This window comes from Parasteatoda tepidariorum, chromosome 1 (assembly GCF_043381705.1).
Source record: "Parasteatoda tepidariorum isolate YZ-2023 chromosome 1, CAS_Ptep_4.0, whole genome shotgun sequence".
Classification (NCBI taxonomy): Eukaryota; Metazoa; Arthropoda; class Arachnida; order Araneae; family Theridiidae; genus Parasteatoda; species Parasteatoda tepidariorum.
In genome coordinates, this window is record NC_092204.1 from 86,743,535 (window position 1) to 86,766,349 (window position 22,815).

General features: G+C 27.9%; 2 protein-coding genes across 5 annotated transcripts in view; one reads left to right on the plus strand and one right to left on the minus strand.

Annotated features, from left to right (window-relative positions):
• LOC107436327 (transmembrane protein 135) overlaps positions 1-5,064 on the plus strand; it is a 29,092-nt gene extending 24,028 nt beyond the window's left edge. The window contains exon 13 of the mRNA XM_016047994.3: positions 2,735-5,064. Coding sequence (XP_015903480.1) covers positions 2,735-2,876 — 142 coding nt within the window. The 3' untranslated portion in view covers positions 2,877-5,064. The remainder of the gene's footprint in view (positions 1-2,734) is intronic.
• A 3,494-nt stretch (positions 5,065-8,558) lies between these two features.
• The window catches only part of LOC107436326 (liprin protein kazrin), a 142,984-nt gene continuing 128,727 nt past the window's right edge, over positions 8,559-22,815 (minus strand). For 2 of the 4 annotated variants that reach the window (XM_016047990.4, XM_043050027.2), the window contains exons 5-14: positions 21,204-21,350; positions 19,492-19,702; positions 18,467-18,667; positions 17,336-17,532; positions 16,293-16,405; positions 15,979-16,213; positions 15,002-15,270; positions 11,866-12,043; positions 11,085-11,108; positions 8,559-10,035 (exon numbers count right to left, since the gene is read on the minus strand). In XM_016047990.4, the coding sequence (XP_015903476.1) occupies positions 9,868-10,035; positions 11,085-11,108; positions 11,866-12,043; positions 15,002-15,270; positions 15,979-16,213; positions 16,293-16,405; positions 17,336-17,532; positions 18,467-18,667; positions 19,492-19,702; positions 21,204-21,350 (1,743 nt within the window). In that variant the 3' untranslated portion in view covers positions 8,559-9,867. The remainder of the gene's footprint in view (positions 10,036-11,084; positions 11,109-11,865; positions 12,044-15,001; positions 15,271-15,978; positions 16,214-16,292; positions 16,406-17,335; positions 17,533-18,466; positions 18,668-19,491; positions 19,703-21,203; positions 21,351-22,815) is intronic. The other 2 variants (XM_016047991.4, XM_071183434.1) reach the window with 1 other exon arrangement.

Sequence of the window (22,815 nt, forward strand, 5' to 3'; positions counted from 1 at the left end):
ATTTATTATTTAAAGAGTATATTTATGTTAAAATTGACGTCGGAGGTCTACACACGCGTGATTAATCGCGAAATAATCGTCCTGGCGAATTCGATACTTCGATAATTCTATCAATTCAAGTAAGGTATCTAAAATTCGGAAATCCGGACCTTCCGAACCCCCCAGCAGTCCGGATTTTCGAGGTTGCACGTATATATATATATATACAGTGGAACCCTGATTTTAGGCTTTTCTTCAGACTAACTTTTAAAAAAAATGCACAAAACGAGAAAATGTAAAATCGGGTGAAAACAAATTGACATATTATTCAAAGATTGACACTTATGAGATAAGCTATTAAAAAAAAGTGTAAACTTTACTTGTTTTGGATACAATTTCTACAATATTCCCCTAATTCTAACTATTGTTTGCAAATTTACAATTTTGCTTTTTGCTTTACATTTGCAAATAAATATTGTTTCAGCGTTTATGCTCTGTAACTCTTGAACAGTTGTGGATAAATCCTACCATATTTTTTTCTCATCTTCATCAGTATCATCTGGAACAGGCATTAAATCATATATTTAAGGAATTTAAAAGTAGTCGGTATATACGTTATCAACGATTTCGGAAAATCTCCACCCACACAATTTTACTCCTAAGAGCCAATGTTCCCATTGGATACAGTGGACATAAACAAGTGGACATAAGAAGTCTACTTTATTTAACCCATTCATAATGCATTTTATTCAACACTGTTCAATGCTAAAGAAATTAAATTCTGAGCTTTTAGACCATTTTATTCCCTTTAGAAGCATTTTACAGGCTACTAAAATCAAGAAATATCTAATCCGTTGCTTAGTGTAACATTCGTTAAATAATTGAATTATTCTAGCTTGCTGGGAAAAAAATTTACAATTTGAGCTCCTTCGCATACTTCTTTTAACCATCTTTCCTGCGCTTTGCACAATCCACCACCCTTTTGAATTTGACTCAAAAGAGCAGTACCCTCTGACAAACAAAAGAACAATAAGTTAAAATAGAAAAAATGTTAATACAGTTTCAAACAGCTAATAAACAAGTCCCTTTTTTTCTCCATAGAAGTAAGAATGAATAAATTCGAAAAAAGTTTGTGCGAGCTTTGTTAAGAAAAAATTATTTTGATCTGTTAGAAAGATGAATAAAGCAAGACTTAAAAGGGGTAACCTAAAATCTGGCATAATTTAAATTTAGCAATTTTCACGACCCAACAGAAAATGAGGTAGGAAGGGGATAATGCGCAAATTAGACAACGTAAAACTGTGGTATATATATAATAAAGTTGAAATTAAAATTTTATTTTTAGGTTTAAAAGTAAAATATAACAAAAAGTGATTACTAATGCTAGCAAATTATATACTCTGAGAAAGACCAATTTAAAACTTGTAAAAAAAAACAAGAAAATATAAAATAAGTTGTAGCTGAAGAAATTAAAATAATAATACACACTTGTCACCTTCACCATTTTTAATTCCAGTCATTAGATTTTAAAAATTTATATTTCTGCTGTTCTGTACTTTTATTAATTGGATGCTGAAATTTCTGAGCCTGTTGGAATTTTGATTTCATTGGAGATATTTCTGTATTGAATCTCGGTTTTTTACCTGCAATCACCAAGGTGCCAAAACTGCAATGCCTGTTTTTGCCGATTTTTGGTGACTATTTTGATCCAATTAATATTATCTTTTTAAGGACTTCAATAATTATGTTTGTGTTAATATGTTATGTTTCTATGTTAGACTTTTCTGCAACCTAAACTTTTCCTATTATTTAATCAATCAGCATTGAATTAAGATCTCTCTTCCCTTGCCATTTTTGATTTTAGCTTTAATGCTTTGTTTTCATTTTTGCTATGAATTTTTTACAAACTTTTGGAAATTGATTATCATTCCACAGCACAATACCTTTCAAAAAAATAAAATAAAATAAAAATAAAGAAAACAGTAAGGAAAGCACTGCTTTATCAGATTGTTTAAAACGATGTTGTTAACTTTTAGAACTTCTATAGTTTTTTTTATCTAAAATATAAAGCAATGAAATAACGTGATTAGTCATTTTATATAAATAATGTAATGCTTTTCATTTGTCTATTTTTGGATTTTTTTTAAAATATTCATTTTTATTATTGTAGCAGAACTGAACAGAACTGATTTAGATGAGACTAAAATATTATCTTTACCTAAAATGAGCAAAAACAAAGATATTTATCAAAAATCTAGAATTGAACAAATGTTTGAAACCTTTCAGAAAATCCTTATTTGCAGAATTGTATTTGTATAGGTGTTAAAAAAAATCAATGGATAAAATACCGTGTGCTACATTACTCGAATTCTGATTGGACGATAACTTTAAATTTTATGTGTTTATAAAAATACTGCCAAAAAGAATTAATTCTGAAAAATTAACATTAATTTTCGAAAAATCGACAACAATTCATTTATGAAAATTAAATAAAGATCATTAAAAGTATATTATCTCCACCCCTTTTACAGCTGATTTGGTGGGGGGGGGGAAGAGATTATTGATCAATATTATTTCCATATATCTTAAAATTGTTAAAACTATTAATCATTAATTATTTTCATTAATATTTTATTTTTATTTTTTATAATAAAAGACTATTTTTATATCATAAACTATTTTTTATTTCATCAAATAATTTAAATTAATGTTATTCAAATTTCATGGAATCCTTATTTTGTTATACTTATTTTAGGATTGGTGAAATCAACAGACATGTTTTAGACATATTCGGTACCCATGCTTCAAAACTGTATTCTGATTTCTGGCCAGAGTTAGATCTGAGATTTACAAGCAGAGTCTTTCAAGAAAGTGTCCTTCTTTGGTTAATTCACTGATATGTTTTAAGAAGTTAAAATTAAGAAGTTAATTCTCATATGATTGTGCCTTTCTTAATGGCCCAGGTATGGCATTAGGGTCTGATATTAAAAACTAACAAACTATTGTATTCAAACAAATACTAATATTTTTATGGAGTTTGTACATGTCATATTGAAAAATTAATTATTTAATTTTATACTGTACATATTGTTATGAAAGACGATCATTAGTCAAGAGTTATGGGTTTACTAATGAAGTTGGCTATGCTGACTATCAGTTGCTTTTGTTATTATATTAATGAAATTAAAAATCAAAGTAATCTAATATTTCTACTTAATTTCTAAAAAAATATTCTCATTATACTTATAAGCATCTCTAAGAAAGTATACTGTATAATTCACTTACAATGTAATTACCTTTAACCTGTATTTTCTTTACATAATGAGCTAGGCAGAATGTGGTGATTTAACTTATTAGCGATAGATTTAATTTATTAGATGAGATTTAATTTAAAAGATACTTTTTGAAAATGTTTTTTAAATTTTTACTTTTAAGATCCTTTTCAGTGTCTTAAAAAGAAAATCTTGCCCTTAAGATCCTTTTCAGAATCAAGTAATTTCATATTGTAAATAACGTTTTTAACAATAGGTGTCGCAAAAAAATTTTAGGTGGTGAGTTTTTGAACCAGTAATTCTAAAAAAGAAAAAAATTATGTTTGTTCACAAACGTAACATTTACTGGTTACGAAATAAATATGAAATAATTGCAACTGTGATTAAATCATACTAATTAGATTATTTTTAAATATTTTTGGACATAAATTAAAAAGAGCAATATGAAATTAATTTAACTGGAAAGAAACCTTTGAGAACCAAATATATATAAATTAATTTTGTATCAGCGTTAATTAGCCTAAATGTTTCAGGGATTATTGCAGCTTTACTGCGTAATAATTTATATGAGAAGTTGAAAGCATGTGTTTTTGGAGAACATGGGGTCTGTTTGATAATTAAAATGGTAATTGGATGGCAATTAATGGACATATTTTTAATTGTCATTTTTTAATATTTTGTCATTTTCAGTAGTGATATCCTAAGCTTTTCGTTATCGGTCTACTTTTGCCTGAGTCTTCCTTTAGGTTTTTTCACCATGGATTTAGTAAAAAAAAAAATCTTTTCCTCCACTATCCTCGTGCATTCTAACTACCTGACCTGCCCATTTGAGTCACTGTATCTTAGGGAATTTAATAATATTATGTTCTCTAAATATTTATAATTTTCTAACTTTGTCCTCCTCTTATAAGATTTAAATGTTTCACCTAGATTATTTCGGAAGAATTTTTTTTTTTAAATTGCAGGAACTTCTTAATTATATACAGTGAATATCCATGTTAGTACATATCTTTGAAAGAAACTTCTATATTTGTAGAATTCAAATCTTTTACGGCTACATGTTTAGACGATGTTGTGGAGCGTTTTAAAAGCTATAAATTTTGGCACAAGATGGCATTGTATGTCCATAGGATTTAAGATATGCGTAGAGTTGACCCTTCTACTCGAAATGAGAAACATGTGACTTGCATGCACTAAATTTTTGATTATATAAACATGAGGAAAAAGGTATGTTTCTGAATTGCATGCTTTAAAACGACTTTTTGAGCTTTGAACTATGTGGTATTTATTTATAGTAAGTGGGAGAGCTTATTTTTGATAGACTGTTGTTTATTTGGGCTTGCAGTCCAGTTTTCAGTTGAAAGCTAGATCTATTACACGTGTAATTTTTCTGTTTTTACCATTACAATGTTGAAAAATTACTTAACTCGAAATAACAGAAATTGTGCATAAATGTATTTAAACACAAAAAATCATAAATAAATAAAGTATACGAATAAAAAATATATGCAGGGTATGTCGTTTATCTACTTTACAGTACATAAATAAATAACACACTCATATTTTGGTGATTTCAAGGATTTAGGCATTACAGGAAAACCCCCTCTGGCTCTGAATAGGCTTTCATGAATGAAACTCTTGGCTTCAGCGATAAGCGTGCATTTGCAACTCCCATTGAGGAAGGGTTAATACTTGTTTAAAAAGCTAGTGGTTTTGACTCTAGAAGTTAGATACTTTTTAATATAAATTGAATGCTAAATTCAGAAAATTCTAACCCTCAAACATATGCATTCTTAAAATAAAAAAAAATAAAGTTTAATAAATAAATTTAAATTTTAAACTCTATTGTTTAACACTTAAATTAAATTTTTAAGAATTAGCTGTATTTTATGTGTATAATTATGTTCAGTTTAATGTTCCTCAAAATACAAACTGCATTAAATCTAAAAACTGATTACAAAACGCATTTGCAAATAAATAAATAGAAAGTATTTTATTATTTTTTAGAATGAATATTTGTATGCCGATAATATTCTCTTTTCCAAAGTTTAAATTAAACGAAATTATATTTAAAGAAATTATATTTAAAGAAATTATATTTTGAAGTTTAGAAAATGTAAGGGGATAAACATTAGTTTAAACTATCCAAGATTTAGAATGACTAAATTTTGAATTAAAATGAGCATTTTGTGCATCAACTATGTTGATTCATGTAATATTTAAAAAATGAGGTAAAAAGCAGTGTAATTGTTCAACATACAGAATTATCAGCTACTTTTTTTTTTTAATTTCTCTTTAATAAACTTTAGTGAGTTGGTATGATTCTGAATTTTAAAATAAAATCAGATATTGAAATGAAAAATAATTTTAACTATTCTTCTTTGTATCAAATACATTTTTCAACTTAATTGAATTACATTGGAAAGACAAACACTAATGTAAAGATTTGATGCATTTTTATGTATTGGTATGTAGTCGGATAGACTGCTACATTTTGTTTGCCCAATTTTATTTTATTTTTATTGATTTTTTAAAAATATTAATGAAAGTGGATTTCTCTACTAAATTTCTTCAATTGTTGTCTAATTTCTTCACTTTCATGTTATTCAATGGAAAACCTTTGCTCAATATGAAATTTTTTGTACAAAATTGCCTAAGCAGAGGTTTAAGGGTTAATTTATCATAAAACTTTATTTATTTTTCATAAAGTTTTGTACAACACTCTGTAAAACTGTATGTTAGGACTCTAACAGGGTTAATTTATCAAAATACTATAATTATATAAGTTTTATGAAATTTTATACAATAGTTTGTAAAAATGCATTTTATGACTGTTAAAGGATTAATTTATCATACTACTTAAATTAATTAAGTTTGCTGAAATTTTATAAAACATTCTGTCTTTCATACTCTTGTGATTGTGCAAAAATTACAGAAATTTTAATAGTTATCCATCATTAGATTATTTATGATATTACTCATGGTTTAAGCAATCCATCAAATTTTAAACTAAATGTATTACATTTCATTCTGTTGTATAATGAAAGAGTTTATTTTTGTTCAAAGACATTCCTTTTTTTTTATTATTGAAATTTAAAATGAACTTATAGTTTCTTGAAACTTTCCGTATACTACAAATTGGACTAAATAGTGCTTATAAAATATGAATAGCTGAGATAAGAAGTGTGGTAATTGCTTTTTAAGGGAAAAGTAAAAAATGAGAAAAATTTTGTAACAAGTCGTACTATGAAGCATGTTATAAGAGTACACAAGTGGGCGACCTTTGTGCTAAAATACAAAACTAAGGCAAACAACGTTAAAGAGTGCTTTTTGTGCTCTTTAACGTTGTTTGCCTTAGTTTTGATGTTATAAGAGATTCTCACTTAGGATATTAAAGAGTTTATATAGATCCTTAAATTTAAATTTTTATATCAAAGTTAAAAAAGGAAAAAAACTTAACAAAATGAAAAATTTAACTCATTTTTTTCCTCTGAAAGTGCAATTGCAGGTTTGCAGAGTTACCCATTTATAACTATGTATATAGATAAAGTTTAATATTACTAGGATAATTACTAGATTTAATATTACTAGGATGTTATAAAGTTTGATAAAGAGCTTTTTCATGCAAGTTGAGTAAAAGAAGAAAAATACCTGAAACACTTTAGAAATGATACATATTGAAATATTATATGAATCATATAATATGAAATAATAAATATATTTTAATGTACAAGAAAAACATAGTTCAATTAAATATATATTTCTAAGTGCAGGAAAATATGAATAAGTAAAATAATTGCACATATTTAGCTGATCAAATAAATTCCAAGTTTTATGCTAGTATATATTTTATTTATTTTTGTATTCATTATCTTATTTTTATGTTGTACAAACTTTTTTTTAAAAAAAATGAACTTGTTTATTATTTACTTTTATATTGTTTGCTTTACAAACAAGAGAATATTTTTGTTTTTTGTATTTTTTCTGAAATATCTATTTATTTTGCCATTAAAGGTTTCCACTACGCAGTTACTTTCCTTTAGTCTTGTTATAAGAACTTCATAAATTAACATTTTGTTTTACCATTGTATGAACTGTAATTCATATTAACACTGTTCTCTCATGGTGTTAAAATATAAAAAAACTGCAATATTTTCTTTAAGAAATATGGTAAAATCAACATTTGTTAGTTTGTAAGTTATGCATAGATTGGAAGTTTTTTTTATTTTTTTAATCATATTTCTCCAGAAAAATGCAGTTTTTTTTTTATTATTATTCTTTAATATTAAGAGATAGAAGTCTTCAACTTTAATTTTTGGTTATTGTTCGGGAATAGATTTTAAGATGCTACATTTTTTCGTTAAAAGAGCAGTTCTGGTGTATTTTATTCCATCTTTATTTAATAGCTATTTCACCTTCATCTTTTTTCATGAGAAAGATATGACATTTTATATTTATATTCAATGTATAAAATATTGGCATTCTATAGATACTTACATACATCAATAAAAGTTACTACTTATCAGCTGAAATTTTTACTATTAATAATTTGGCTTGAGTTTTTTTTTTAAATTCTTTTTATCAATGTATTCAGATTTGTGAATAAATAAAGCAAAAATTTCTTTTGTTTTACAAAAATAACTATACAAGATATATTGTGAAAAGATTAAAATGGATAGATTTTATTTCACAGAGTATATCGAATTCAGGAAACAAAAGATTAGGGAGTTGTTTTGTGCTTACAAATTTTCTGAACAGTGCATTATGATTTAAAAAGCAATTTAGTTAAAATATGCTTGTAATACATATGTCAACGAAACTAAACTTCTGTATTAAAAATAAAAACTTACAATTTGCCATTAAGTGATCAAAAGAAATTTAATTAAAATTGTGAAGTGTTATTGTCATACCTAATTTACTCATGTTTAGATTATTTTTATAAAAAAGTGAGAGATAATTATTTATAATTAATTGTGATATTTTTGTTATTTTTAAAACAGCATTAGTTTCAGTCTAAATTAAAAAAAAATAAATTAATATCTTGTTTTGCACCTTAAACTCTATTCCTTGATTTTATTAATTGATGGAAATATATTTATTTAATTTTTGTAACACTCTTGTTTAGTAAATAATTTCGAAAAAAAATTCATATTGATTTTGTACTTGAATTTTGTAGGATTTATAATAAAGTTTTTTAAATGGATAATTTGTAGTTGTGTTTGATCAAAGCTACAACTGTTAAATAATGTTTTTACCATGTTTTTTGATGAAATAATAAGGGATCCATAAAATAATAAAAGACTCGTGGAAAGTGGAATAAAGTAACTTTAATAACCAACTTTTAATGTACAAGTATTTATTTTTTCAAATCCAACGAGCAGGAAGCCAAAAACATATTTAACAGAACATTTTGCTGCACAATATAACTTAAAATGCTAGCTTTCCATACTCCTGCACAATATAATACAAATAGATGGATGCATTCAAATTTAGATAATTTGTAGTTGTCATTTCATTTGCAAAGCAAATATTTGCATCAAATAGTATAATAATAAATTGCAATACATTTTTATTTTCCACCAAGAACACAGAGTGGTTGAATATTTTTTTCGGAGAAAATTTCGATAAATGATTGAAAATTTTAATTAATGCAAAGTTACCAATTCTTAAATTCTGGTAAATGATTGCAAATTACACTCAACATACATTTATTCGTGCTTTAAAATGGCATAAAATTTATACAGAATGAATCATGATAAAATTCAAATTTAGTGTAAATAAAGATTACATTCATTTTATTGAGAAAAAGTTATTCAAAAGTTTACACAATTCATATACATTAGTTTTTAATTTTAAAACTGTGCAATTTTGCAGTTAAATATTATATTTTCATAATTCAATTTTCATTTACATTTTCAATTTTTAGTGATGTATGCATTATAAATAATTTACGAAATATATTTTCACCTTGCAGTTAATTGTAAAAATTATTTGTAAATAATTCTAAATAATTTATAAAACTCATTTTTTTAATTTAATATTATTCGCTTTTTAAAATTCAGTCTATTGTCATTGCTGATAAGCATTTACTAAAAAAAATTTATTTTAGAATTGTGTTGTATTATTGAATGATAATATGATTAAAGTAGTATAAAATTAAAGTTTTAATTTAAACTGAAACAATGTTTAAATGAATTATTAATTGGAATGTATTAATATATAATTATTCTTGCTACTTATATTTTTAAAAAAAAGCATTCTGCATGAAAGTATTGAAATGACAAAAAAATTTTAATACATTCTTTTTGTGACAATAGTTCACTTTACACAAATATATAATTTAAAGTTAATATTTTGCTTTACATATGCATTAAGAAAAGGAACTCAGTTCCAAATTTCAAATCAATCTTATAGATTTGAAAATCCAAATTTCAATAGAATCTTATTTGAGAAAGAAAATTTAAATGCAATGCAAATGTAGATATATAATATCATAATTTTTTTTATATCTCTGAGTATTTTCAGTCATAATTTACTTATGAAATTTAGTAACAATAATTATTCTCCAAATTCTTGCTGCTCGCATTAAAAATGCATCCACCGTCGACATAAGCGTTTAGACTGGAGTTACAGTGAGTGTTTCTACATCGGAATGTGAAGAAAACGTTCTTCGGTGCCTAGTTGTATTCAGCTTTGGTGAGAGGGGAAGAATGTGAGGTCTCTCCGCTGAAGTGGTGGTTGCAGGTGAGGTTTTCTTAGAAGATGTCAGAGATCTCAAAGATTCCTTAAAAAAATAAAATTCATTTATAAGATGTGTATCATACATTTAAATCTAAATAATATTTTAACCGTGTGATGTGAAGAATCTACATAAAAATCAGAAATTATATTTGTCATTTACAAATGAAGTTTGCTGATTTTTGAAAAACGTGGATTGACCCCTGCTTTTATTGCAGGGCAGTAAATAGCTTTAAGATTGAAAAAAAACCTGTATTAATTCACAGATGTTTGAATAAGACTTTTTATCAAGTTAAAAACATTGAATGTCATACTACTTATTTTGAGCCCATTTTGTAATTTTATAATCAAACTTATTTTTGCTTCCTACTTATTTATTTTTAAAAAAATAGTCACATAAATTTGTCGTATTTGAATTCTCATCAATATCTTAAAATGAGATTAAATTATCTTGAAACTATCAATAAACTAAATATACCTTTATAATGAGCTTTGTTTTGTTTTCAGTACCGCAAGACTGCGATAAGTATATAGCAAATAAAAATTATGCTTTTTATGCTGATTTTAAGAACAGAAAATTTGACTAAGTATACAATATTGGGATATTTATATTTTTGCTTTAAAATTTTTATATATTTAGTTTAACATACTATAAAGTTTGAAACATGTGATACTTTAATTTGTAAACATAAATCTTGTTCAGAATTTGATTAAGTGGAGTAATAAATTCAAATGATTAATTTTCGTAATGAGTTATTTCTTTTGTATTAGTAATTCATTGATAAGTGTAGCAGCTTTCATAAAATGTTTTTTCACTTTGAGAAACCAACATTTATTGTAACAATAAATATCTATTTTGATGAAAAGTGACTGAATTTATGGTAAACGACATAAATTAAATGCAAAGCTGTTCAAAATAAAATTAAGCTATAAATATCGATTACCTAAGACGTTATTGTAAAAATATTTCCTTAGGACTAATGTTAAATTAACTTAAATACTCTTTAAGATTTTCTTAAATCTATATATACAATTATATGCATATTATATTTGAAGGGAGGAAAAAACTGATTCACAAAAAAAGAGAGAAAGTACCTGTGAACTTTTCCAAGTAGAAAACTGTAATGAAATTATGATAATAGTTAGATCAGTACAAAAACTGTTTCATAAAAATCGAAAGAATTGTTTTACTTCAAGTACCTTACTAATACCATAGACATAACATTTGAATTTATAATGATAGATAGGCAACAATTTTTTAATAAATATTAAAAAGAAATATTAATTTATATAAATGTGAAACTTAAAAATTTCTCAATGATTTCACTTTGAGCTTAATTTTCATAAAAAAGAGAGAACGTGACTTATTTCGTAAGAAAAATTTAAAAAAAAAACATTGTCCATTTATTTCTACATATAATGAAGGTCGCTAAAATATTTAAGCATGACTGTATCAAGCATATTTAAAATTTTTAAAAATATGCTACTTAAAAAGAAAATTTTCAATAGAATAAACCATTAAAAATATTTTAAACATAATATGTAAATTTTTTAAAACTAATTTTACCTTAGTATATCACGTTTATCTTAAATGTTTTGGTCAGATTGAAAACTGTTTTTTGGAATATTTAAAAAATATTACTTGTTGTGAATTTTAAAACATTTTAGTTGCTACATTAAAAATTGTAAAATAATGCTTGTAGAAACTTTTAAGTATAACATTGATTTCTTATATCTATTTACACTTAAGTTATCACATTTTATGTTAGTTAAAAGGAATACACTAGTACTGAAACACTTTTATCACATTCCTAATTCAGAATATCTATAATTGTCAACTTTTTCTAAATGTGGATTGATTGAAATGATAACTTACCCTCCAACTGGACCGCCTTCGATCATAGCGATCAAGTGTACGCCTTGCATATGAAGGCATAATGCCACTACTACTGCTCCTCCCCTGGGACACTAAAGAAATGGAACTACTTCCACTGGCTAGGCGTTTCTCTGATTTAGATTTCTTGGCTACCATACTCTCAGACTCTAGAGACAACCTTAAAACAAATAGAGAATCTCCTTTACAAAAAAGTATTTTTTTTAAAAATTTATCTATTCATTTTTTTAAGTTATAAGGGAAACGTAAATAATATTCTCTTGATTAATAATGGGAAATAATTATGAATCAATAATAATAATAAATAAAAAATAATTTAATTTAATTAATTAATTATGATGGAATTATAATTAATTAACAATAAAAAAGGCAATCAAGATGAGCTAAACAGTCACAGGAAATGGAATAAAAATTTCATTTCTTATGGCTGTTTAGTTTGAGAAGTAAGCTAAAAATAAGTTAACTTTTTTTGCATATTTGCATGATAACAGCGTGACGGAAAAAAGCGTACAACTCATGAGGACATTATACGACGGGAGAAACCTTTCATAGCGAATTCTCTCACCGACATAAGCAATTTAAAATACACTTTCACAAAGAGTTAGTTCAGGTAAACTATTAAGTTTTGAATGCTAAAAAAAGTTTTTCAAAATATGCGTGCCAATTATGGCAGGGTTACTCGAGATAAAGCTGTGGAGAACCTGTCATAATTTGTTTTGCATTTTGAAAAAGTTTATTCTGCACTTGAAACTTCATGGTTCGCTCTTGGTTTACCTAAACTTAGTTTTCTTTAAATTTAAAAATAACAATGAAGGCGAAATAGATTTTACCATGCAAAAGTATGGTGGTCTCTTAATAATTTTTGATAAATCATGACATGATCGGATTTTCGCGCACTAGGACTCGATCTTAAATATTTCGCGAGCCTATCCTAAAATATTCTAATTAATTCCAGCAGATGAGACTACAGCTTCCACATCAGACACAAAAACTTACTTTATCAAAAAAAAAAAAAAAAAAAAAAAGCATACGTCTTTTCCGATGGATTAGAATTCTTAAACCGCAATTTTTAAAGGGATAGCTGCATTCTGAAAAGTATGGTCCCAATAGTTTAAGCATGCGAAGGGTCAAAAGTATGAGCTCCTAAACGTTTTGATCCTGAACGTATTGATGATTTAAGTTTTGCATAATTCGATATCTCAAAAAAGTTGTTCTTTTAAATTCTGATTTCTCATGAACTATTCACAATTCCCTTCAAATGTTGGGTTTTGTAATTTAAAATTGCTATTACCAAAATCAGATTGGTAGAAAAATTTGTATATTTTAATATTTAAAATTTTTTGACCATTAGTAAATTAAATAATAATAACTTAAAAGAAATAATTTTTTAAGTGGAATTATCTTTAGATAAACAAGTTTTATAATTGTGTGCAAAAAATTTTTTGATTCCCTTAAAAAATTACCAGCAATACGGAAAAAGTGAAAATAACATTAAGGGATTGAAACTTTCGATGGTTTTGCTGACTAACCTAATGGGACTATGTTTTCCAGATTGAAGATATATCCAGCCATATTTTAAGGACCAAGAATCCAAATTCGTCGAAAAAAATTAACATATATTAGGAAAAAAAAACATATATTCCGAGAACGATTTCATAATCTAAAATATCGTTTGCACTTATTAAGTAGCATAAGAAAGATAGGCTCTTGAATCATTAAGATTGAGTTCTAGTTCGTGAAAATCCGATCATTTGGATCGAAAGTTACCAGGGCTAAAGAGTATAGAAGGGCTGGTTCACTCCTTTGAAGAAACTCTCGCCGCGCCAATTCTCCGATTTTCTCTAGTGACGTCACTTTGGCGCAAGGCTCGCGCACTTTTACTTCAAGAACAGAGCGTTCGGCCTTACTAGCTCTAACTAATGTGACATATTCTAAGACATTTGTTATTTTCTATAATGACTTTTCTCAGTTTTTGCCATGAATTTACAAAATTTTAAAACTATTAACGAAATGCCAGTTTGCGCGATTGCAATTTGCACAAATTCTGATAGAAAAACAAAAGGAAAAAATATAATTTTCCGCGTGTTCCCTGAAGTAAATGAACAAATATGTAGTAAAGAATGGATTCCGAAATGACACAGTTAATAGAAAACAGCAATACGTTTTATCTATCGTTAAGAACTTTTATAAAAATTCGTTATCTAAATAGAAACCGCTTCGTTACTTCAAAATGAAAGGCATGTGAAAAAAATTAAAAAATGGATAAAGTCAAAGAAAATTAAAGCGTAAATAAAAAGTATAAATAAAATATATAGTTGAAATTTTCCTAATTTCATAACATATTTTTTTAATGTAGTTATTCTAAATATTTATGAGTCTTTTAAAAATTATATTCTCTTGAATTTTAATATCTATAAATTATATCATCTTAAATTTAAATATCTATAAACAATTGTAAAATTTTTAATGTCATTACGAACCTAAATTATTATTTTGTTTCAGTAATTAGCGTTTAAGGTTGATGTTTCCTAATAATTAAGTATAAACAAATTTAATGGCATATTTTAAAATCCGGGATTCTAAATTTAACTCAACTTATTGTTATAAAAGAATATGTAGATAAAAAAGTGTCGATATATGCTTTCGTTTTTCTTAATAATTAAAGTTAAAACTGAACTTTTTAAAATAAAGTATTTATAGTGTCATTTTCACCAACTAGTAAAATATTTTTATAAGTTTAAAATGGTATTTTTTTAATATACTGGCCAAGAAAGTTTTTTTAAACTATGTTTATGAATGGAAATAATGTGTTAATTACGTAAAGTTTGAAAGCTAATAACCAGAAAATATCTAACTTATTTTTACAAAGAGAAAGATGCAAAGTTATCATAATATCTTTGCGTGCGATCTTCCGAGATCTGTGGACACAGTGACGTCATGAGGAGGGAAATCGTAGCTTCAGCTCTAAGAGCGGAGTGAACTAGCCCTTCTACTCTCTTTAGCCCTGGAAAGTTACTAAAGTGTTTACTTATTACTTTAGCGTACTGTGTATTAGATAGTTCGGTTACATTAATAAACCACTAAATTGAACTTAGTGAGTTTAAACAAAATGAATTACCTTGCAGGTTGAATTAGATTCTGCCATTCTGTCGTTAAATGCCTCCTAATAATATTTTTGGAAGTAGGTATCCCAAGGGCTGTTGCAATTGTGTCCGCTGTAAACGAGGGTTCCAGAACTGCAAGGGCACCGTGAACTCCAGTGTTTCGCAAATTTTCAGCGTATTCGCCTAGATCTACGCTTGCTGCCCATTTTACAATTCGTTGATTGGTCCACACTAAAGGATCTATATCCATATTTTCACTATTCACTCGTCTCTGATTTAAAATCTGAAAAGCAAATATATCATTAGTATAACCGAATATTCATATATTGATGATACTCGTAATGCAATAAATGTCAATCTCCCATATAAGTCTACGGCATTTATTAGCAGGATGGGCTTTGGTAACACATTAGTTATAACAACATGGTGAAAGAAAGACTTAGTGGGGGAAGATGGGATAATAGTCCATTTAAGTGGGTTTCCAATAGACTTAAATATTTTACCATCGAATAATTTCTGTTCGATACTTAATTTAAAATACTATATATTAATATGGAGCAGAATAGCTGTCATTGTGAAGTATTGGTTTTAATCTTCGATGACTACTTGAAGCAGGCCCAGTTTGAGGCCGGTGGATTTCAGCTTATGCGCAATATTGACCATATGGCAATCAATCGTGGCATTGGTCACGAAATAATGAAGCTTTAACCTTCCCCCTGCCCACATTTAACATTTTATAAATTTAGATAGGAATAAAAAATATATCTTTCCACTATCACTTATTAAAGAATTTTTTTTTCTCCTTTTATTGCACTTCTAACTTTTAAAAGGGCATCTAAGTAGGAGTTTGTCCTGGTTACCCACACGTCATTGGAATGACTGAAAAAAGTATACATAGCCCGGTTTAGCACAAAACCTAATGATTGTTAAAACTTGTGTTACCACAAAATGTAAACTAATCACTAACGAAAGTTGATTCCTTCGTCCTCACCTGTCGATCGAAATTCAGTATCCGGAGTAGTTGAATAGCGTGCATGATACTTAATTGATGGAACTTTCTCGAAATGCCAAAATACTTCTCCAGATCCTTCTTGGTGAGAGTATCCAGAACCCTTCCATCCACCAAATGTTCTGAGAAGCTCGGTAGGTAACACATAAGGCCGATGCTTGGTAGAAACTCTTCCACTACCCAAGAGTGGGTCATGAGGCAGATCTTGGGATAGCGGCTGAAAATGTTTCAATCAAATGTGTCAAACTATCCATACGCCATAATTATAATTTAGAATGCAGTGGGGATAAGCTTACCATAAAGAGGGTTGCCTGTGTTCCTCTATTGCTAGCCTTAGCTTTCTCCTGTGCATAACATTAGAAATGCCTAAACCTTCTTCTAGTTCTGAGTCCGACAGCTCCAATAAAAGCTGAAAATTTATTACAGAAGTCAATTTTGCATAGTACACATAAACAGTGCTGTAATATATTCTAAGGAAATTTTAGTGTTTTTGAAACAAGTTCAAAGTTATGTTTGAATCAGGTGTAATGCCACAAAGAGAAATAAACGAACTCTTTTTTTAGAACAAAATAGAACAGTTTAGTTAGTTTTTTTAAAAATAAAAAATATAAAAAAACATAATAATTTATCACATGTATGCCCGTCGCTGAGGAGTTACAACCTTGTTGTAACTCCTCAACGTTCAAATTAACCGAATTATCCAGTCGTCCGAATTAAGGAAAATCGTTGAGAGTTACAAAAACGGGATTTTGTTGATGGAATCCGGACGTGTGACATTCCTGATATATATCGTTTTTAAAATAGATTTCATCATGCAGTCAGACCGGACTAATATTAATTTTTGCTAATTTTTCAATAACTTGAGGAAAAAAAATCTCTTTAAATTTCCCACGTTATTAAAGTTTTGCAAATACGTTTTTTCTTTGCTTTTTTTCCACAATTTTTTTTTCCTAATAAAAAGAAATTATTCGAAATATATAGAAAAATCTATTCAAAACTATTCTAGGAAAATCATGCATTAATTTTAAAATGAAGTAATAGGATGACTGCGAACAACCAAATAAACTCCTCCGTCCCTTCCTTTCGAGAGAAGAGTTAAAACAATCTTGTTGAACGGTACCTTGTATGGATACTTTGAAAAAATATATTAAAAATCAGGTCTTACGTCGAAAAATACATTTAAAACTATTTCCCACTTAAAAACCGTCATTTATTGTCGCTGCTGACGTTTACATAAAAATATATTCTTTGTGTCACCAATCAACATTTTACAGAATTAAAGTTAATTTTTTTTTAAATTTTAGTAATGAGAAGTGTGAAATTTGTTGTTGTTGTTCACCTTTCCACTTTTAATATTCTCAGCACATGCAGCTCCATACTGTGGCATGTCCATGGTGATCTCGAGCCAAGCGAGAACAGTGGCAGCTCTCCAGTGTTGCATAGGAGTCCCGTGGGTCTCCTCCAGAAGGCGAAGTTTCTGAACATAACTCTCTTCATTCATCGGACTCTCTTTGGGTGACCACGATGACCTATAATCTTTAATACAAAACAAAATATTCAAGATTATTCTTAAAAAGAGTATATGAATTCGATTAATTGTCAAGGTCTAGAGAATCATTATTGAGATTAGCGAGACTGAAAATATCCTTTATCAATAGAGAAAACAGAGAGGAGTTGAAAGATGTTTTTGCGACCCCTAATGTGTATATTTTTTTAGTCAAATTTTTATTATGTTTCTAAAAATACATATAAGGCGGTTATTATGAATTGATATAAACAAAGCTAAAAGGTCATGATTCGAATCCGAGAGATGGCGGGTCGATCCGAATTCCGCACCCGGCTCGTACCGACCACACAATGCTGACGTAAAATATCCCAAGTGGTAGACGGATCATGCATTAAAGTCCCCTTGCCGTCGGTCCATTAGTCACTCGCCACGGGGCGAGTAAAAAAAAAATGCGGGCCTAAGTTAAAATAAAAAAAACCAGTCACTTTTTCCGATTTTGAAAATTGTTTAATGACAAAAGTACATCAATGAAGAAAGACTTTGTAAAACAGAATCTGAATTAAATTGATCCTACAGAATCAATTTGTGATGAAAAGATTCATGTGGATGTAGAGTAATTTAACAATTCACACATTTCAAAGTTATACATCAAATTGTTTTATCACCCCAAATATTTTTACATAAAGTTCTTTAAACTCAGTATGTTTAACTAAATTTTGTCACATATTTGTATTACTTTTATTGTTGAATCAACATTTTATAGCCGTCGATTATTTTAAATTTGATTTTTTTTTTAAAAATCAATTTAATCGAAGCAAATAAAGGTTTGCTAAAAATTCACGCGTCTTTCGAAGGTGATGCAACCTATGTTTTTCAATTTCGCTCAGACAAAATTGAATTTTCTTTTTTCTTTTAAAAATCTATTCAACTCTATCAGTATTAAAAAAAGAAGGGAATACTCACTCTCAAAAAGATCTGGATCGAGGGGTTTCCTTTTCTTGTTTCGAGAAAATACTCGTGAGATGGATCCCCAGGTACCCTTTTTCTCTTTAGACTTTTTCTTCACGCTGTTCATTGCACTCATATCACAATTGAAGATATCTTCTGCAGATCTAGAGAGAAGAGAGGGTCGGTGGTCGGGGGAAGAACTTTGAATCATTGACACTAAAAAGAGAAAAACACATGGTTCAATTCAAAAACACAAAACCACCAATTTGTTTGTATACATTACCTATTATTATTTTACTAGAGCAAAATCTACTGGGTGTTCGGTAATCACCGCCCTTAATTTAGGTTTAAAATCCTTCGCGAAATCGAAAAAGTATTCACATTTAATAGTTAGGGGTTGGAGAAGAAAACCAATCGAAAGCTGACGAAATTGAAGGCAAGATTGAGATCATCAAAAGTTATGTAGGTATCAGGTGAAACTTGAAGAATTTTCGAGTAATAGGTTTTTAACTCCCATATGTTACCCTAGGCAATCAAACAAGTTTTGATGTTTTTAATCCCGACTTCCTCAGAAATGATTTATCAGATTTAGATCGTTTTTTTACCGCTAAATAATTTGGGAACCCTAATGCTTAATTTTTCGTTACCCTATTTTTCAGGAGGTTCCTCAAAATGTGTCCTATGAACGTAACTTACGGAAATAGATGCACATGGTTAAAACATTTCTGTTTCAAATTATGAAAATCTTTTTCGTGAAATAATGTAAATGTCGCATTTGGAAGAAAGAAAAAATGCGTTTCTGATATTTCGAAAAATTTTAAAATTTACGAAGAATTATGATTAAAAATTACTATTGAAAATTATGATTTTTTGTCGGATAATTTTAAAATTCAAGCATGTATAAAAATAATCATGTACATACAATAGCGTTAGTTTAAACAACAAAGAATTCGACAAAAAAGTTATCATTAAATAATGAACCTATTTAAATAGTAAAACGCATGTAATTTCGTATTGTTTCAAATAAGTGAGACACAAACCTCTGTTTGGTGACATAACATCGGGATATTGAGAAGCAATGGTGGGTGTCCCAGCATAGGATGGAGATGTTGTAGGATCTGATCCAGGTGTAGGTGTGGGAGTACCCCTTGAATCAATGCCGTTAGCTGTTCTGTAAGACATGGATCCTGGACTACCATAACCGTTTGTCTGGCGAATATCATGACCTGGAGACATGTGCTTATCCCGTAGCTGTCGGATAAATGAACTTATTTTGTTATGAAAATGCTACTGACAAGCATCAATGTAATGAAAATCTTAAAACTTTTACTTAAATAAGACTTGTTAAAAAAAATTGACTCAGTTTTGATCAAAATGGAGTGCAATGTGTAAAATTATACGAAGTAGAGAAACAAGGATTAGGATTCTTCTTCGAAACACTATTTATTATATATTTTTTCTGTTTGTAAAAGAAATAAGCGTTTTTAAATTTTCGTTTGTTATAATTGAAAATTGACAGGAAAAAAAATCTAATTTGCTTAATTGCAAAAATTGGTACTTATGCAGTTGACCGCTTAACTTATGATTTTTTTTTATCTTCTTGCATTTTTTACACATTGTACTATTTTAGAAACTTCCATGGTGATTTTTTTTTATAAATGTTTAAACAGCGATTATTCTTTTTAAATATTTCTTCGAACATATCATAGGTAAGTGGCAATAATTTTGATTAATTGAAAATTCATAAGAATGTTAAAACTTCATCGCATTAAAACCTTTCACTAAATACACATTTGACATTAACTACAAGCATTTTTCACCAAATGAATACGAATTTCTGCAACATTTATGGCTAGATAAGGAATTGCTATCTTGATATAAACTAAAACAACGAACTGCAACGCAACTGAGTAAAAATATGTTTAAAAAAATAATTTGATCAAAATAACCATTTCTTTCCATTTAACCTAAGTCCATTTTCTCATTTAAGCACAAACAAAGGAATATCTAGATCAGGGATGGCGAACCAATGGCACGTGACACAATATTCTGGGCACGCCACTGATCACAAAGTTTACTATAAAGCGTATTAACAATTATTAACAAAAAAATTTACAATTAATTCCAAAAAACAATTAATAACCATAAAAAACAAGGATTAGCAAAACAAGTTAACAATAAATAACTAGCAAAAAAAATTTAACAGTCCTGCTTAAACTAACATCTTACAACCTAATATAAGGTATTTATTTGTCATCTAATCTGCAACAACAGAGGTCACACTAATGTTACTTTCAGTTGAATTAAGCGTACAACTGAGACATAGCAAAAAAAATTTTTTTTTCATAGTAAATAAAGAGTTTTGAGTTGATAGTATTTAGTATTACTATTTTCCCAATAATCACAAAATCAAAATGATTTGACGGCACGTCTTTGACCTCATTAAACAATTTTTTGAAAAAAATGGCACGTTGGTGCATAAAGGTTCGCCACCCCTGATCTAGATGATACCAAACCCAAGGATATTACTGAAACTTTTAATATTTTCTTGACTGTCAATTCTTACAATAAATTTTTAAATTTTACATGGAGTTTCAATAAAATTCTAAATTTTAATCACATCCGAAGAAAATCAAGAATGGGATAATTGCTAAGTTTTTTAAAGCAATTTCGATTGCCAATGGAAAACAGCAGCGCGTTAAGCATTGCTATGAAATATTATGTAGTAGTAAATAACAGGAGGGATCCTCACCCTATTCACTTCATCCTGTAGTTCTTTAATGTGAGCATCCTTCAGACCCAGTTGAGTACAGAGCAGAACAGCTCGTTCTGCTTCGTCCCTGGCCCTCTTCAATATACTCCATTTCTCTTGCTCTAGCTCTTCACGTTCTTTAGCCATCTAAAATGGTCCCAAACACGTAATTAGTTTTATTACAAGTAATAAAATATGTTATAATAATTAATATAATTGCTTATTATAACCACAGTGAAATCTGTTTTACTTGATCACTAGTTGTACTGCTTAATTACCAATTAAAAGTGTAAACAAATGCAATTAGACTTTTTTAACAAGACATTAAAATTTTATTTAGCAAATGAATAGAACGATATTTGGTTATCATAACTAATATATTTATTTACTATTAACTAACTAGACGTCATTTAGCTATTATAGCTTATTTGGTTAAATTAACTAATAAAATTTAAACCCTAACGAAACAGCGCTTTTACTTACTAGGTAAAATACCGAGTAAATGGCAGTAAATATCATTTAATTATTTTATGACTTTCATTGCTGTAATAATTACAATAAATTTAAAAATAATTAACTATATAATTAATATTAACTGCATAATTAATCATTGTTATAATTATACTTGGTGATGCGTGAAATAGGAGTATAGGATTGTTAAATGTTAATTTTGTATAACTAATAGCAAATAAGTTGGTTATTATAACAAAATTTAATTTTCAAAATAAAGACATTTACAGAGATAAAGAGAGATAAAATAAAGTTTGCAAGAATCAAATTTTTTGCACCAAATATTGGCAAATGTTAATATTACATTGAGAAGACATATTGAGAGCAATGAAAATGTATTAGCATATTTTAATTCCGCCCCCCCCTTAGAAATAGTGCAAACAGAAATATAGATATAATAAAGTTTGCAAGAATCAAATTTTTTGCACCAAATATTGGCAAATGTTAATATTACATTGAGAGCACATATTGAGAGCAATGAAAATGTATTATCATATTTTAATCCCCCCCTCCTAGAAATAGTGCAAACAGAAATAGAAGAAAATTCAGAACCACTGTTTCATACAAGATAACCATCCCTGTAAATTATCATTTTATTGAGCAAATTAATAAATTTTAGATAAGGTGATAATTTACAATTTAGTGGCTGAGGAGAATAATTATAATGAAAGTATTCATAAAATCAAACATTTTTAAAATTGTTTATTATGATGTATTATGGATAAGATGTCAACATTTAATTTTCAGTTTTCCTGAGTAACAAAGATTATTTTCTGTACTAATTTTAAAATGCAAATATAAACATTTAATTAGCATTCCTTAAGTTAAATATCTGCAAAAAATTAAAATCTTCTTCAATATATTCAATTGGGCACTTGCACTTCGAGAAGAAGAAGATTAAACATACCCACACATGTGACCTTTGACATCAGCGCCAGCTGATTGTGTCAATAAATAAAAAAATGGTGTGACAAAGTTTAGTTAAATTTTTCCACGTTGTTTAGAATGTTAATTAGCGCAAAGTTATTTAAATACAGCTCCGTATCTCACATTGAATTGAATTTGTTGAAAAATAACTATTTCTTAGATTTATTATTTGTTA